The sequence below is a fragment of the Oncorhynchus masou genome, unplaced genomic scaffold (genome assembly GCF_036934945.1).
Source record: "Oncorhynchus masou masou isolate Uvic2021 unplaced genomic scaffold, UVic_Omas_1.1 unplaced_scaffold_1811, whole genome shotgun sequence".
Classification (NCBI taxonomy): domain Eukaryota; kingdom Metazoa; phylum Chordata; class Actinopteri; order Salmoniformes; family Salmonidae; genus Oncorhynchus; species Oncorhynchus masou.
Window position 1 is genome coordinate 7,501 of NW_027008323.1, and position 17,159 is coordinate 24,659.

Genomic DNA, 17,159 nt, shown 5'->3' on the forward strand with positions numbered 1-17,159 from the left:
CAGTACAGCCAGTCAGCAGGACAGCCAGTCAGTCAGCAGGACAGCCAGTCAGTAGGACAGCCAGCAGTACAGCTAGTCAGCAGGACAGCCAGTCAGTCAGCAGGACAGCCAGTCAGTAGGACAGTCAGTAGGACAGTCAGTCAGTAGAACAGTCAGCAGGACAGCCAGCCAGTCAGTAGGACAGCCAGCCATTAGGACAGCCAGCCAGTAGGACAGACAGCCAGTAGGACAGACAGTCAGCAGGACAGTCAGTAGGACAGTCGGCAGGACAGCCAGCCAGTCGGCAGGACAGTCAGCAGGACAGCCAGTCAGTCAGCAGGACAGTCAGCAGGACAGCCAGTCAGTCAGCAGGACAGTCAGTAGGACAGCCAGTCAGTAGGACAGTCAGTAGGACAGTCAGCAGGACAGTCAGCAGGACAGCCAGTCTGACCTGATGTAATCGTAGGCCTTGCGGTAGTTATGGTCCAGGACAGTCAGCAGGACAGTCAGTCAGTCAGTAGGACAGTCAGCAGGACAGCCAGTCAGTCAGCAGGACAGTCAGCAGGACAGCCAGTCAGTCAGTAGGACAGTCAGCAGGACAGCCAGCCAGTCAGCAGGACAGTCAGCCAGCCAGTCAGTAGGACAGCCAGTCAGCAGGACAGTCAGCAGGACAGTCAGTCTGACCTGATGTAATCGTAGGCCTTGCGGTAGTTATGGTCCAGGACAGTCAGTAGGACAGTCAGCCAGACAGTCAGTAGGACAGTCAGCAGGACAGCCAGTCAGTCAGTAGGACAGTCAATCAGCAGGACAGTCAGCAGGACAGTCAGTCTGACCTGATGTAATCGTAGGCCTTGCGGTAGTTATGGTCCAGGACAGTCAGTAGGACAGTCAGCCAGACAGTCAGTAGGACAGTCAGCAGGACAGCCAGACAGTCAGTAGGACAGCCAGTAGGACAGTCAGTCAGCAGGACAGTCATCAGGACAGCCAGTCAGTCAGCAGGACAGTCAGCAGGACAGCCAGTCTGACCTGATGTAATCGTAGGCCTTGCGGTAGTTATGGTCCAGGAAAGCAGCCGACAGACCAAAGAACTCCAGCTCTTTCCTCTTCACCTAAACAACACATTACTGTCCTGTAGATTTAACCAACAAAGTGCTAACGACACATTTAGAAATATATAACAATAAATGAGTCATTTTTCAAATACAACATTTTTTCTTTATAATTAACAATTTCTTAAATTTTAATGACAGGAAGTGAAAGTGCCAGAAAACGGCAGCTGGTTCCTCTTTACCTTGACGTCATAGAAGGAGTAGAACTCCAGAGAAGAGTCTACCAGCAGCTCTGCCTCTCTAAAACGCTTCATCTCACACAGCGTACACACACACCTCACCAACAGTAACCACCAGTCCTCACGAGACAACACACTGGTCTTACCTGGGGAGGGAGGAGGGAGGGAGGGAGGGAGAGAGAGAGGCCAGGGAGGGAGGGAGGGAGGGAGAGAGGCCAGGGAGGGAGGGAGGGTGGGAGGGAGGGAGAGAGCGAGAGAGGGAGGGGGGAGTGAGAGTGAGGGAGGGGGGGAGTGAGGGAGTGAGGGAGGGGGGGAGTGAGGGAGTGGGAGGGAGGGAGAGAGAGAGAGAGAGGGAACATTTCTTAATCGTTTCTCTTTTTGGGTCTGTAACCTCTCAGTACATCTGTAACACGTGACCAATCAGAGGAGTCTTACCACTGATGTCCCGGTAGGCTGCCTCCTGGTCGTGGATGTCTGACACCAGGTCCTTAGACACCTTGACCAGACGCAGGTGTCTGACCCCCGCCCACATGCTGGCTTTGACACACACCTGGGCCCGCGTCATAGCCACCTGAATGACACAACATCAGTAGGATCAACATCAGTGTGCGTGTGTGTGTGTGTGTGTGTGTGTGTGTGTTAGAAGCCTACCTTCAGCAGCATAGCCAGCATGGTCAGCATGGTATCCAGGTAGTCATCCAGTCGGCCTTGGGAACGCAGGAGAGTAGAGCGGTGTAGCAGCAGCTTTAACTCCTGGACCACACACACACACACACACACACACACACACACACACACACACAAAGGGATAATCAGTACACACACACACAAAGGGATAATCAGTACACACACACACAAAGGGATAATCAGTACACACACACACAAAGGGATAATCAGGGGGGAGACAATAATGGGGAGCACCCCCCACCATTTCCCAGTGGAAGTTGCACCCCTGTTTTTACATTTACATTTAAGTCATTTAACAGACGCTCTTATGATTAGTAATAAACTGCCCATTTTCCTAATGGAGGGAGTGTCGTACCTCACCTTCTAATACATCTGAACCAATACAGTCTGATGAAGGACTCGGTCCGAAACACACACAAAGGGATAATCAGTGCACACACCCCTCCCCCCTCCTGTCCCCTCCCTCCCTCCCCCCTCCACCTGCCTGCTGTGCTGCGGAGGCGTCCTGTGCCAGTGTGTCTGGGTCGTACATGGGCTCCAGGGCCTTGAGGGCACAGAGAGGTCGACCCAGCTGCTGCTGCAGAGTAGACAGACACAGCCTGGCCTCCAGGTGAAGAGGAGCCATCTGTACTACCTTGTTGTAACTCTTCACTGCTACCTCCATGTGGCCCAGCGCCTTCAGACACTCTGGAGACACACATTACATTTCAATTAACACTTTGGGAACTGTTGAGATGACAGAGTTGTAACGAGGTACGATGACGGAGTTGTAACGAGGTACGATGATGGAGTTCTAATGAGGTACGATGACGGAGTTGTAACAAGGTACGATGACGGAGTTGTAATGAGGTACGATGACGGAGTTGTAACGCGGTACGATGATGGAGTTGTAACGCGGTACGATGATGGAGTTGTAACGAGGTACAATGAGCCGTTAACGCGGTACGATGATGGAGTTGTAACGCGGTACGATGATGGAGTTGTAACGAGGTACAATGAGCCGTTAACGCGGTACGATGATGGAGTTGTAACGCGGTACGATGATGGAGTTGTAACGCGGTACGATGATGGAGTTGTAACGAGGTACGATGATGGAGTTGTAATGAGGTACGATGATGGAGTTGTAACGCGGTACGATGATGGAGTTGTAACGCGGTACGATGATGGAGTTGTAACGCGGTACGATGATGGAGTTGTAACGCGGTACGATGATGGAGTTGTAACGCGGTACGATGATGGAGTTGTAACGAGGTACGATGACGGAGTTGTAACGCGGTACGAAGACGGAGTTGTAACGCGGTACGATGATGGAGTTGTAACGGGGTACGATGATGGAGCCGTTAACGCGGTACGACGATGGAGTTGTAACGAGGTACGACGATGGAGTTGTAACGCGGTACGATGATGGAGTTGTAACGCGGTACGATGATGGAGTTGTAACGGGGTACGATGATGGAGTTGTAACGCGGTAGAAGACCTGTCAGGAGGCCGTTATAACGAGGTAGAAGACCTGTCAGGAGGCCGTTATAACGAGGTAGAAGACCTGTCAGGAGGCCGTTATAATGAGGTAGAAGACCTGTCAGGAGAACGTTATAACGAGGTAGAAGACCTGTCAGGAGAACGTTATAACGAGGTAGAAGACCTGTCAGGAGAACGTTATAACGAGGTAGAAGACCTGTCAGGAGGCCGTTGTAACGAGGTAGAAGACCTGTCAGGAGGCCGTTATAACGAGGTAGAAGACCTGTCAGGAGAACGTTATAACGAGGTAGAAGACCTGTCAGGAGAACGTTATAACGAGGTAGAAGACCTGTCAGGAGGCCCCTGTTATGCATTATTATCATCTCATAATGATCCGGACAAAATAACAGACAGTTTGCGACAGTTGACAGTGTGGTGTGTGTCTGTGTCTATGGTGTGTGAGTTGTGTGGTGTGTGTGTGTCTGTGGTGTGTGTGTGTGGTGTGTGTGGTGTGTGTGTGTGGTGTGTGTATGTGTGTGTGTGGTGTGTGTGTGTGTATGTGGTGTTTGGTGTGTGTGTGTGGTGTGTGTATGTGGTGTTTGGTGTGTGGTGTTTGGTGTGTGTGGTGTGTGTATGTGTGTGTGTGGTGTGTGTATGTGTGTATGTGTGTATGTGGTGTTTGGTGTATGTGTGTATGTGGTGTGTGGTGTGTGTATGTGGTGTTTGGTGTGTGTGTGTGGTGTGTGTATGTGGTGTTTGGTGTGTGTGTGTGTATGTGTGTATGTGGTGTTTGGTGTGTGGTGTGTGTATGTGGTGTTTGGTGTGTGGTGTGTGTATGTGGTGTTTGGTGTGTGGTGTGTGTGTGTGTGTGTGTATGTGTATGTGTGTGTGTGTGTGTGTGTGTGTGTTTACCAGCGTGTCGGAGCCAGACAACAGCCAGGTTGTATCTCTCAGAGCAGACCAGGGCAGAGAGGAGAGGCAGGGCTGAGTTGTACTCTCCCTGGTCCAGGAAGGCCTCAGCCACGTCCAGGTACAGATCCCCCAGCTCCTCTGGGCTCTGCTCCATCAGAGACGTCAACATGGACTGGGGGGGTAGAGAGGATGAAGGAATGTCCATTTATACATTCAGAAACACAATGATTCTAAGGTGTGATATTTGGTAGGAGTCTATGTGTTCCCAAAGCAGATAGACAGGTTGTGTGGAACTCACATCCAGAGGTCTGTAAACATGCTGGTGGATCAGACAGACCATGAGTTTCACTCTGATGTCCACTGGTACATGGTCTGGAACTACCACCCTCTAACCTCCCTGGAGAGGGAGAGATATGGAGAGAGAGGGGAGGAGGGAGAGAGGGGGAAGAGAGATGAGGAGAGATATGGAGAGAGAGGGGGAGGGGGAAGAGAGATGAGGGAGAGATATGGAGAGAGAGGGGAGGAGGGAGAGAGAGAGGGGGAGGGGGAAGAGAGATGAGGGAGAGATATGGAGAGAGAGGGGAGGAGGGAGAGAGAGAGGGGGAGGGGGAAGAGATGAGGGAGAGATATGGAGAGAGAGGGGAGGAGGGAGAGAGAGAGGGGGAGGGGGAAGAGAGATGAGGGAGAGATATGGAGAGAGAGGGGAGGAGGGAGAGAGAGAGGGGGAGGGGGAAGAGAGATGAGGGAGAGATATGGAGAGAGAGGGGAGGAGGGGAGAGAGAGAGGGGGAGGGGAAAGAGAGATGAGAGATATGGAGAGAGAGGGGAGGAGGGGAGAGAGAGAGGGGGAGGGGGAAGAGAGATGAGGGAGAGATATGGAGAGAGAGGGGAGGAGGGAGAGAGAGAGGGGGAGGGGGAAGAGAGATGAGGGAGAGATATGGAGAGAGAGGGGAGGAGGGGAGAGAGAGGGGGAGGGGGAAAGAGATGAGGGAGAGATATGGAGAGAGAGGGGAGGAGGGAGAGAGGGGGAGGGGGAAGAGAGATGAGGGAGAGATATGGAGAGAGGGGAGGAGGGGAGAGAGGGGGAGGGGGAAGAGAGATGAGGGAGAGTTATGGAGAGAGAGGGAAGGAGGGAGAGAGAGGGGGGGGAGGGGGAAGAGAGATGGGGAAGAGAGAGAGGGGAGGAGAGAGAGAGAGAGGGGGGAGGAGAGAGAGAGAGGGGGGAGGAGAGAGAGAGAGAGAGAGAGGGGGAAGAGAGAGAGGGGTGAGGAGGGAAGAGAAGAGAGAGGGGAGGAAGGAGAGAGAGAGATGGGTTAAAAGGAAGAGAGAGTCCTAGATCCAGAAAGTAGGCCAGACTTCATAATGAAGTCCTAGATCCAGACAGTAGAACAGACTTCATAACGAAGTCCTAGATCCAGACAGTAGGCCAGACTTCATAACGAAGTCCTAGATCCAGACAGTAGGCCAGACTTCATAACGAAGTCCTAGATCCAGACAGTAGAACAGACTTCATAACGAAGTCCTAGATCCAGACAGTAGGACAGACTTCATAATGAAGTCCTAGATCCAGACAGTAGAACAGACTTCATAACGAAGTCCTAGATCCAGACAGTAGGCCAGACTTCATAATGAAGTCCTAGATCCAGAGAGTAGGCCAGACTTCATAATGAAGTCCTAGATCCAGACAGTAGGCCAGACTTCATAATGAAGTCCTAGATCCAGACAGTAGGCCAGACTTCATAATGAAGTCCTAGATCCAGACAGTAGAACAGACTTCATAATGAAGTCCTAGATCCAGACAGTAGAACAGACTTCATAATGAAGTCCTAGATCCAGACAGTAGAACAGACTTCATAACGAAGTCCTAGATCCAGACAGTAGAACAGTAGAACAGACTTCATAACGAAGTCCTAGATCCAGACAGTAGAACAGTAGAACAGACTTCATAACGAAGTCCTAGATCCAGACAGTAGAACAGACTTCATAATGAAGTCCTAGATCCAGACAGTAGGCCAGACTTCATAATGAAGTCCTAGATCCAGACAGTAGGCCAGACTTCATAATGAAGTCCTAGATCCAGACAGTAGGCCAGACTTCATAATGAAGTCCTAGATCCAGACAGTAGGCCAGACTTCATAATGAAGTCCTAGATCCAGACAGTAGGCCAGACTTCATAATGAAGTCCTAGATCCAGACAGTAGGCCAGACTTCATAACGAAGTCCTAGATCCAGACAGTAGGACAGACTTCATAATGAAGTCCTAGATCCAGACAGTAGGCCAGTAGGACAGTAGGCCGGTAGGACAGTAGGACAGACTTCATAATGAAGTCCTAGATCCAGATAGTAGGACAGACTTCATAATGAAGTCCTAGATCCAGACAGTAGGCCAGACTTCATAATGAAGTCCTAGATCCAGACAGTAGGCCAGACGTCATAATGAAGTCCTAGATCCAGACAGTAGGCCAGACTTCATAACGAAGTCCTAGATCCAGACAGTAGAACAGACTTCATAATGAAGTCCTAGATCCAGACAGTAGGACAGACTTCATAATGAAGTCCTAGATCCAGACAGTAGGCCAGACTTCATAATGAAGTCCTAGATCCAGACAGTAGAACAGACTTCATAACGAAGTCCTAGATCCAGACAGTAGAACAGACTTCATAATGAAGTCCTAGATCCAGACAGTAGAACAGACTTCATAACGAAGTCCTAGATCCAGGCAGTAGAACAGACTTCATAATGAAGTCCTAGATCCAGACAGTAGAACAGTAGAACAGACTTCATAATGAAGTCCTAGATCCAGACAGTAGAACAGTAGAACAGACTTCATAATGAAGTCCTAGATCCAGACAGTAGGCCAGACTTCATAATGAAGTCCTAGATCCAGACAGTAGGCCAGACTTCATAATGAAGTCCTAGATCCAGACAGTAGGCCAGACTTCATAATGAAGTCCTAGATCCAGACAGTAGGACAGACTTCATAATGAAGTCCTAGATCCAGACAGTAGGCCAGTAGGACAGTAGGCCGGTAGGACAGTAGGACAGACTTCATTATGAAGTCCTAGATCCAGACAGTAGGACAGTAGGCCGGTAGGACAGTAGGACAGACTTCATTATGAAGTCCTAGATCCAGACAGTAGGACAGACTTCATAATGAAGTCCTAGATCCAGACAGTAGGCCAGACTTCATAATGAAGTCCTAGATCCAGACAGTAGAACAGACTTCATAACGAAGTCCTAGATCCAGACAGTAGAACAGACTTCATAACGAAGTCCTAGATCCAGACAGTAGAACAGACTTCATAATGAAGTCCTAGATCCAGACAGTAGGCCAGACTTCATAATGAAGTCCTAGATCCAGACAGTAGAACAGACTTCATAATGAAGTCCTAGATCCAGACAGTAGAACAGTAGAACAGACTTCATAATGAAGTCCTAGATCCAGACAGTAGGCCAGACTTCATAACGAAGTCCTAGATCCAGACAGTAGAACAGACTTCATAATGAAGTCCTAGATCCAGACAGTAGAACAGACTTCATAACGAAGTCCTAGATCCAGACAGTAGAACAGACTTCATAATGAAGTCCTAGATCCAGACAGTAGAACAGACTTCATAATGAAGTCCTAGATCCAGACAGTAGAACAGACTTCATAACGAAGTCCTAGATCCAGACAGTAGAACAGACTTCATAATGAAGTCCTAGATCCAGACAGTAGAACAGACTTCATAATGAAGTCCTAGATCCAGACAGTAGAACAGTAGAACAGACTTCATAATGAAGTCCTAGATCCAGACAGTAGGCCAGACTTCATAATGAAGTCCTAGATCCAGACAGTAGGCCAGACTTCATAATGAAGTCCTAGATCCAGACAGTAGGCCAGACTTCATAATGAAGTCCTAGATCCAGACAGTAGGCCAGTAGGACAGTAGGCCGGTAGGACAGACTTCATTATGAAGTCCTAGATCCAGACAGTAGGACAGTAGGCCGGTAGGACAGACTTCATTATGAAGTCCTAGATCCAGACAGTAGGACAGTAGGCCAGTAGGCCAGTAGGACAGACCTCCAGTCTCACCAGGCTCCTCTGTTGTCGCAGTTTTCATCTCCTTTTCTTTCTCTGGGTTCTCCTCCTCTGCTTCCTTCTTCTTCTGCTCCTCCTCTTCCTCTGGGTTCTCCTCTGCTTCCATGTTCTCTGGGTTCTCCTCCCCTGCTTCCATCTTCTCCTGCTCCTCCTCTGGGTTCTCCTCCTCTGCTTCCTTCTTCTTCTGCTCCTCTTCTGTTTCCATCTTCTTCTGCTCCTCTTCCTCCTCTGGGTTCTCCTCTGCTTCCATGTTCTCTGGGTTCTCCTCCTCTGCTTCCATCTTCTTCTGCTCCTCTGGGTTCTCCTCTGCTTCCATCTTCTCCTGCTCCTCCTCTGGGTTCTCCTCCTCTGCAAGGTCTGGCTTAGGTTCTCCTCTCTCCAGGATGATTCCGCAGAACTGGACTAGAACCTGAGGAGGGAAAACACTGGTCACACACACACACGCACACGCACACGCACACACACACACACACACACACACACACACACACACACACACCTGAAGGGCCTTGTCGTGTTGGTGGTTGGCTATGTAGAGCTCAGCAGCCATGTTGATGCTCTCGTCTGTCACCAACTCTGGGTGTCTCCTCAGAGCCTCCTCCATCACCCCCATGGCTGACGGCAGGTCACTACTCTCATAGTAGCTTCTGGAGAGAGAACACACATCACCGTTACACACCCGTTGCCTGTGTGTATTGCCTGTGTCTATACAGGTGTGAATGAGTTCGTACAGTATCCGGTTGTGTGTTTCTGTGTACACGTGCATGGCGGACGAGCCTCACTTGGCCATGTCTCGTGACAGCTGCATGAAGTGCTCTCCGTCAGTAGGGGGCAGTAGGTTGAGGATACGACGGTACCCGTCCATGGACTGCTTGTGTTCCCCCACCTGCTCATACAGGCTGCAACGTTCCCATAGGTAGCGCACATTACTGGGGTCATACTTAATGGCTGAGAGAGAGGGAGACACAGACAGACACAGACACAGAGACAGACACAGAGACAGACACAGAGACAGACACAGAGACAGACAGACAGAGAGAGAGACAGACAGACACAGAGAGAGACAGACAGACAGAGAGAGAGACAGACAGAGAGAGACAGGGGGAGACAGGGGGAGGAAGAAACGGTGATAGAGAAATGTGTTAGGAGACAATTATTTCAGTGAGGTTGCCATTGATTGATTGAAATTCTTAGATAATTCAAATGAGTAGCTCAACCTGGAGACAACATTAGTTGGCCATCAGTATCAACCATCTCTAACTAGCAGTAAATCAATCAAATAAATAACATATTTTAGCAGTTTGAGGTCACGGGTCAGGGGTCAGAGGGCCGGGGTTAGAGGTCAGGGGTCACCTCACCTTTGGTGTAGCAGATGATGGCCTGCCTGATGTTGTCCTGCTCCAGAGACATGTCGGCCAGCTTGACCCACTCCTCACAGTCGCTGGGGTTGAGATGAGCAGCGATCAGGCCAAACTGTAGTGACTTCTCCATGTCCCCCTGGTCTTCATAGATCATAGCCAGGGTGGAGAAGGGCTCGTAGGCCAGCGGGGCTGGTGGGAGAACGGTGAATACAAGGGTTAGGTGGAACTCAACTTTAGTCAGCGTTTAACAGGAAGGCCTCCCTCATTGACACTCCCTGGTTAATATATATATTTTTAAAGACAGCTTTGATGAATTCAGATCAGTCAGTAATGCTGCATTCATGACAAGTCGGAAACTCTGAACCTCCCAGTTAAAATGAACATAAGCCATTAGGGTAGAGCTACCTATTGGATGATTCTGATACTTTCCAAGTGGGAAATTCAGATATCATCTTTCTCAGAGTTTTCAGTTTCCTAGTTACAGCATGTCCTGGATGCAGCATAAGTCTCTACAATGACTTTTGTGAATTGAGATGGCTACTATAGCAGTGTCTAGTGACAAATAAATGCCCTGTCTGTTCCTCCTCTGTCCTGAACACTACCATCCTGTCTGATGATGTCCTCTGTCCTGAACACTACCCATCCTGTCTGATGGTCTCCTCTGGCCTGAACACTACCCATCCTGTCTGATGGTCTCCTCTGGCCTGAACACTACCCATCCTGTCTGATGGTCTCCTCTGTCCTGAACACTACCCATCCTGTCTGATGGTCTCCTCTGTCCTGAACACTACCCATCCTGTCTGATGATCTCCTCTGTCCTGAACACTACCCATCCTGTCTGATGATCTCCTCTGTCCTGAACACTACCTACCCTGTCTGTTCCTCCTCTGTCCTGAACACTACCTACCCTGTCTGTTCCTCCTCTGTCCTGAACACTACCCATCCTGTCTGATGATCTCCTCTGTCCTGAACACTACCTACCCTGTCTGTTCCTCCTCTGTCCTGAACACTACCTACCCTGTCTGATGATCTCCTCTGTCCTGAACACTACCTACCCTGTCTGATGGTCTCCTCTGTCCTGAACACTACCCATCCTGTCTGATGATCTCCTCTGTCCTGAACACTACCCATCCTGTCTGATGATCTCCTCTGTCCTGAACACTACCCATCCTGTCTGATGATCTCCTCTGTCCTGAACACTACCCATCCTGTCTGATGATCTCTGTCCTGAACACTACCCATCCTGTCTGATGATCTCCTCTGTCCTGAACACTACCTACCCTGTCTGTTCCTCCTCTGTCCTGAACACTACCTACCCTGTCTGATGATCTCCTCTGTCCTGAACACTACCTACCCTGTCTGATGGTCTCCTCTGTCCTGAACACTACCCATCCTGTCTGATGATCTCCTCTGTCCTGAACACTACCCATCCTGTCTGATGATCTCCTCTGTCCTGAACACTACCTACCCTGTCTGATGATCTCCTCTGTCCTGAACACTACCTACCCTGTCTGATGGTCTCCTCTGTCCTGAACACTACCTACCCTGTCTGATGATCTCCTCTGTCCTGAACACTACCTACCCTGTCTGATGATCTCCTCTGTCCTGAACACTACCTACCCTGTCTGATGGTCTCCTCTGTCCTGAACACTACCCATCCTGTCTGATGATGTCCTCTGTCCTGAACACTACCTACCCTGTCTGATGATCTCCTCTGTCCTGAACACTACCCATCCTGTCTGATGATGTCCTCTGTCCTGAACACTACCCATCCTGTCTGATGATCTCCTCTGTCCTGAACACTACCCATCCTGTCTGATGATCTCCTCTGTCCTGAACACTACCCATCCTGTCTGATGATCTCCTCTGTCCTGAACACTACCCATCCTGTCTGATGATCTCCTCTGTCCTGAACACTACCTACCCTGTCTGTTCCTCCTCTGTCCTGAACACTACCTACCCTGTCTGATGATCTCCTCTGTCCTGAACACTACCTACCCTGTCTGATGGTCTCCTCTGTCCTGAACACTACCCATCCTGTCTGATGATCTCCTCTGTCCTGAACACTACCCATCCTGTCTGATGATCTCCTCTGTCCTGAACACTACCTACCCTGTCTGATGATCTCCTCTGTCCTGAACACTACCTACCCTGTCTGATGGTCTCCTCTGTCCTGAACACTACCTACCCTGTCTGATGATCTCCTCTGTCCTGAACACTACCTACCCTGTCTGATGATCTCCTCTGTCCTGAACACTACCTACCCTGTCTGATGGTCTCCTCTGTCCTGAACACTACCCACCCTGTCTGATGGTCTCCTCTGTCCTGAACACTACCCACCCTGTCTGATGGTCTCCTCTGTCCTGAACACTACCCACCCTGTCTGATGGTCTCCTCTGTCCTGAACACTACCCATCCTGTCTGATGGTCTCCTCTGTCCTGAACACTACCTACCCTGTCTGATGATCTCCTCTGTCCTGAACACTACCTACCCTGTCTGATGGTCTCCTCTGTCCTGAACACTACCCACCCTGTCTGATGGTCTCCTCTGTCCTGAACACTACCCACCCTGTCTGATGGTCTCCTCTGTCCTGAACACTACCCATCCTGTCTGATGGTCTCCTCTGTCCTGAACACTACCCATCCTGTCTGATGATCTCCTCTGTCCTGAACACTACCCATCCTGTCTGATGATCTCCTCTGTCCTGAACACTACCCATCCTGTCTGATGATCTCCTCTGTCCTGAACACTACCTACCCTGTCTGTTCCTCCTCTGTCCTGAACACTACCTACCCTGTCTGATGATCTCCTCTGTCCTGAACACTACCTACCCTGTCTGATGGTCTCCTCTGTCCTGAACACTACCCATCCTGTCTGATGATCTCCTCTGTCCTGAACACTACCCATCCTGTCTGATGATCTCCTCTGTCCTGAACACTACCTACCCTGTCTGATGATCTCCTCTGTCCTGAACACTACCTACCCTGTCTGATGGTCTCCTCTGTCCTGAACACTACCTACCCTGTCTGATGATCTCCTCTGTCCTGAACACTACCTACCCTGTCTGATGATCTCTGTCCTGAACACTACCTACCCTGTCTGATGGTCTCCTCTGTCCTGAACACTACCCATCCTGTCTGATGATGTCCTCTGTCCTGAACACTACCTACCCTGTCTGATGATCTCCTCTGTCCTGAACACTACCCATCCTGTCTGATGATGTCCTCTGTCCTGAACACTACCCATCCTGTCTGATGATCTCCTCTGTCCTGAACACTACCCATCCTGTCTGATGATCTCCTCTGTCCTGAACACTACCCATCCTGTCTGATGATCTCCTCTGTCCTGAACACTACCCATCCTGTCTGATGATCTCCTCTGTCCTGAACACTACCTACCCTGTCTGTTCCTCCTCTGTCCTGAACACTACCTACCCTGTCTGATGATCTCCTCTGTCCTGAACACTACCTACCCTGTCTGATGGTCTCCTCTGTCCTGAACACTACCCATCCTGTCTGATGATCTCCTCTGTCCTGAACACTACCCATCCTGTCTGATGATCTCCTCTGTCCTGAACACTACCTACCCTGTCTGATGATCTCCTCTGTCCTGAACACTACCTACCCTGTCTGATGGTCTCCTCTGTCCTGAACACTACCTACCCTGTCTGATGATCTCCTCTGTCCTGAACACTACCTACCCTGTCTGATGATCTCCTCTGTCCTGAACACTACCTACCCTGTCTGATGGTCTCCTCTGTCCTGAACACTACCCACCCTGTCTGATGGTCTCCTCTGTCCTGAACACTACCCACCCTGTCTGATGGTCTCCTCTGTCCTGAACACTACCCACCCTGTCTGATGGTCTCCTCTGTCCTGAACACTACCCATCCTGTCTGATGGTCTCCTCTGTCCTGAACACTACCCTACCCTGTCTGATGATCTCCTCTGTCCTGAACACTACCTACCCTGTCTGATGGTCTCCTCTGTCCTGAACACTACCCACCCTGTCTGATGGTCTCCTCTGTCCTGAACACTACCCACCCTGTCTGATGGTCTCCTCTGTCCTGAACACTACCAACCCTGTCTGATGGTCTCCTCTGTCCTGAACACTACCCATCCTGTCTGATGGTCTCCTCTGTCCTGAACACTACCTACCCTGTCTGATGATCTCCTCTGTCCTGAACACTACCTACCCTGTCTGATGATGTCCTCTGTCCTGAACACTACCTACCCTGTCTGATGATCTCCTCTATCCTGAACACTACCTACCCTGTCTGATGATCTCCTCTGTCCTGAACACTACCCATCCTGTCTGATGATCTCCTCTGTCCTGAACACTGCCTACCCTGTCTGATCTCCTCTGTCCTGAACACTACCATCCTGTCTGATGATCTCCTCTGTCCTGAACACTACCTACCCTGTCTGATGATCTCCTCTGTCCTGAACACTACCCATCCTGTCTGATGATCTCCTCTGTCCTGAACACTACCCATCCTGTCTGATGATCTCCTCTGTCCTGAACACTACCCATCCTGTCTGATGATCTCCTCTGTCCTGAACACTACCTACCCTGTCTGATGATCTCCTCTGTCCTGAACACTACCCATCCTGTCTGATGATCTCCTCTGTCCTGAACACTACCCATCCTGTCTGATGATCTCCTCTGTCCTGAACACTACCCATCCTGTCTGATGATCTCCTCTGTCCTGAACACTACCTACCCTGTCTGATGATCTCCTCTGTCCTGAACACTACCCATCCTGTCTGATGATCTCTGTCCTGAACACTACCCATCCTGTCTGATGATCTCCTCTGTCCTGAACACTACCTACCCTGTCTGATGATCTCCTCTGTCCTGAACACTACCCACCCTGTCTGATGATCTCCTCTGTCCTGAACACTACCCATCCTGTCTGATGATCTCCTCTGTCCTGAACACTACCTACCCTGTCTGATGATCTCCTCTGTCCTGAACACTACCATCCTGTCTGATGATCTCCTCTATCCTGAACACTACCCATCCTGTCTGATGATCTCCTCTGTCCTGAACACTACCTACCCTGTCTGATGATCTCCTCTGTCCTGAACACTACCTATCCTGTCTGATGATCTCCTCTATCCTGAACACTACCCATCCTGTCTGATGATCTCCTCTGTCCTGAACACTACCCATCCTGTCTGATGATCTCCTCTGTCCTGAACACTACCTACCCTGTCTGATGATCTCCTCTGTCCTGAACACTACCCATCCTGTCTGATGATCTCTGTCCTGAACACTACCCATCCTGTCTGATGATCTCCTCTGTCCTGAACACTACCCATCCTGTCTGATGATCTCTGTCCTGAACACTACCCATCCTGTCTGATGATCTCCTCTGTCCTGAACACTACCTACCCTGTCTGATGATCTCCTCTGTCCTGAACACTACCTACCCTGTCTGATGATCTCCTCTGTCCTGAACACTACCCATCCTGTCTGATGATCTCCTCTGTCCTGAACACTACCCATCCTGTCTGATGATCTCCTCTGTCCTGAACACTACCTACCCTGTCTGATGATCTCCTCTGTCCTGAACACTACCATCCTGTCTGATGATCTCCTCTGTCCTGAACACTACCTACCCTGTCTGATGATGTCCTCTGTCCTGAACACTACCTACCCTGTCTGATGATGTCCTCTGTCCTGAACACTACCTACCCTGTCTGATGATGTCCTCTGTCCTGAACACTACCTACCCTGTCTGATGATCTCTTCTGTCCTGAACACTACCTACCCTGTCTGATGATCTCCTCTGTCCTGAACACTACCTACCCTGTCTGATGATCTCCATACACATCAGGACGGCGTCCTCCTTGTCTCCGCGGGCGTAACGGATGTTGGCTTCTCCCATGAGGCCCCTTAGGGCCCGGGGCAGCTTGCTGCGGTTACGTCTCTCCTGAACAGTACACAATCACCATCAATAGTCCCATGTCAACAAACACTGCAGCCTGACCAAGTGTAACAGAGGTGTTTCAGTGAACCAGGCTCAAATGGTGACTAGCCTAACTCTGCCTGAGACGAGCCATAATTAAACTAGTATTGCATACACAACACATCTATTTGTCAAACTATGGCTAACTGATCTAATGTCAATGCTCAGAGGGCTAGCAGTCTTGTGAACCCTGTTAGAATGAAGATGGGCCTTTATCTAATTTTCACCTTCATCATCTTCTTGTTCTCTCGGTTAAGCTCCATTTCCAGAGCAAAGACATCCCCAGCTGAGGGCCCTTCCTCATCTCCCTTAGCTTCAAGCTTCCTCTCCTCCTCTGAATCCTCCTCTTCCTCTTCTTCATAATCGTCATCGTTGTCTTCATCCTCCTCCTCATCCTCCTCCTCCTCTTCCTCAGTCTGTTCAGTCTCTGTTCCCTCCCCCATCATCGAGGCAAAAGCCTTCTGGACAGAGGGGCTGACGCCTTCCTCGGGATCCGCTGGCAAGGACAGAAGAGGTGGATAGTTGGCATACAACAATGACTTGACTGGAATTGCTTAAGAAGACATGAAGAGTGCCTAGGCTTTAGCTCAGCGGGCTAATACAAGATTGTGGGAAGCAGAATATCCATGTTCCGAACCCAAGCAGTCACATGACTGAACAAGTGGAAACACACACCTGCGGGACGTTTTTTAGAACATTTTCTCGGACTGCGGCCGTGGGAAGTGCTGGGGAGAGTGTCATCTGGTCCAATCTCTTCATCTTCCTCTGAAAGCCCTTCGTTCGATACCTGAGAGAAAAGATCCGAGATGAGATGCTTTCAACACAGGCATTCGTGAAAGGCGTTCCAGTAGCACATATATCATTGCGAGCTCCAAAACTTGTTCACAAGTTTGATCTGTTCAACGTTAATACAGCATGCAGAGTAGATGTCCCACTTACCTTCAATTTAGCTTTTCTTTCCTCTCTCCGTATTTCAAACTCCTCGAATGAAATTCTTCCCTCCAGGTAGTCAATGAGCTCTGAGCTGAACGCCGACATCTCACCGACTAACTAAAACGATTTATGGTGTTTAAAAACACGTAAAACAATGATGATAATGCTCATTGTAAACATTTCATTTTGACAACACGAGTGGCACCGGCGACTGTTAATGACGTAATTTCAAAACGACAGAAGTTCTTCTTCGACACTTCAAAAGGTAGATGTGTAAATCGTTACACACCGCCACCTATCGATTAATGCATGAACCACAAAAATACTCATAAACAAACAGAGACAAATGCACACATAAAGTATCTGATAACGATAATACATTGGTATATTATTCTTTGATGATTTTGGTATGAATCATTGGGAGTAAATTCGTTTTTGGTTGTTGTTGTTGTGGTCAGACAATTCCTATTCCAGAACGACAGGTG

At 49.6% G+C, this 17,159-nt stretch overlaps 1 protein-coding gene across 1 annotated transcript in view; it reads right to left on the reverse strand.

The window, feature by feature from the left end:
* The window catches only part of LOC135532306 (general transcription factor 3C polypeptide 3-like), an 18,570-nt gene extending 1,679 nt beyond the window's left edge, over positions 1 to 16,891 (reverse strand). The window contains exons 1-15 of the mRNA XM_064959874.1: positions 16,681 to 16,891; positions 16,417 to 16,528; positions 15,969 to 16,237; positions 15,582 to 15,705; positions 9,764 to 9,955; positions 9,188 to 9,353; positions 8,905 to 9,052; positions 8,578 to 8,814; positions 4,623 to 4,712; positions 4,325 to 4,496; positions 2,439 to 2,641; positions 1,919 to 2,020; positions 1,703 to 1,838; positions 1,271 to 1,413; positions 1,006 to 1,088 (exon numbers count right to left, since the gene is read on the reverse strand). Coding sequence (XP_064815946.1) covers positions 1,006 to 1,088; positions 1,271 to 1,413; positions 1,703 to 1,838; positions 1,919 to 2,020; positions 2,439 to 2,641; positions 4,325 to 4,496; positions 4,623 to 4,712; positions 8,578 to 8,814; positions 8,905 to 9,052; positions 9,188 to 9,353; positions 9,764 to 9,955; positions 15,582 to 15,705; positions 15,969 to 16,237; positions 16,417 to 16,528; positions 16,681 to 16,779 — 2,276 coding nt within the window. The 5' untranslated portion in view covers positions 16,780 to 16,891. The remainder of the gene's footprint in view (positions 1 to 1,005; positions 1,089 to 1,270; positions 1,414 to 1,702; positions 1,839 to 1,918; positions 2,021 to 2,438; positions 2,642 to 4,324; positions 4,497 to 4,622; positions 4,713 to 8,577; positions 8,815 to 8,904; positions 9,053 to 9,187; positions 9,354 to 9,763; positions 9,956 to 15,581; positions 15,706 to 15,968; positions 16,238 to 16,416; positions 16,529 to 16,680) is intronic.
* Between the last annotated feature and the right edge of the window lie 268 nt (positions 16,892 to 17,159).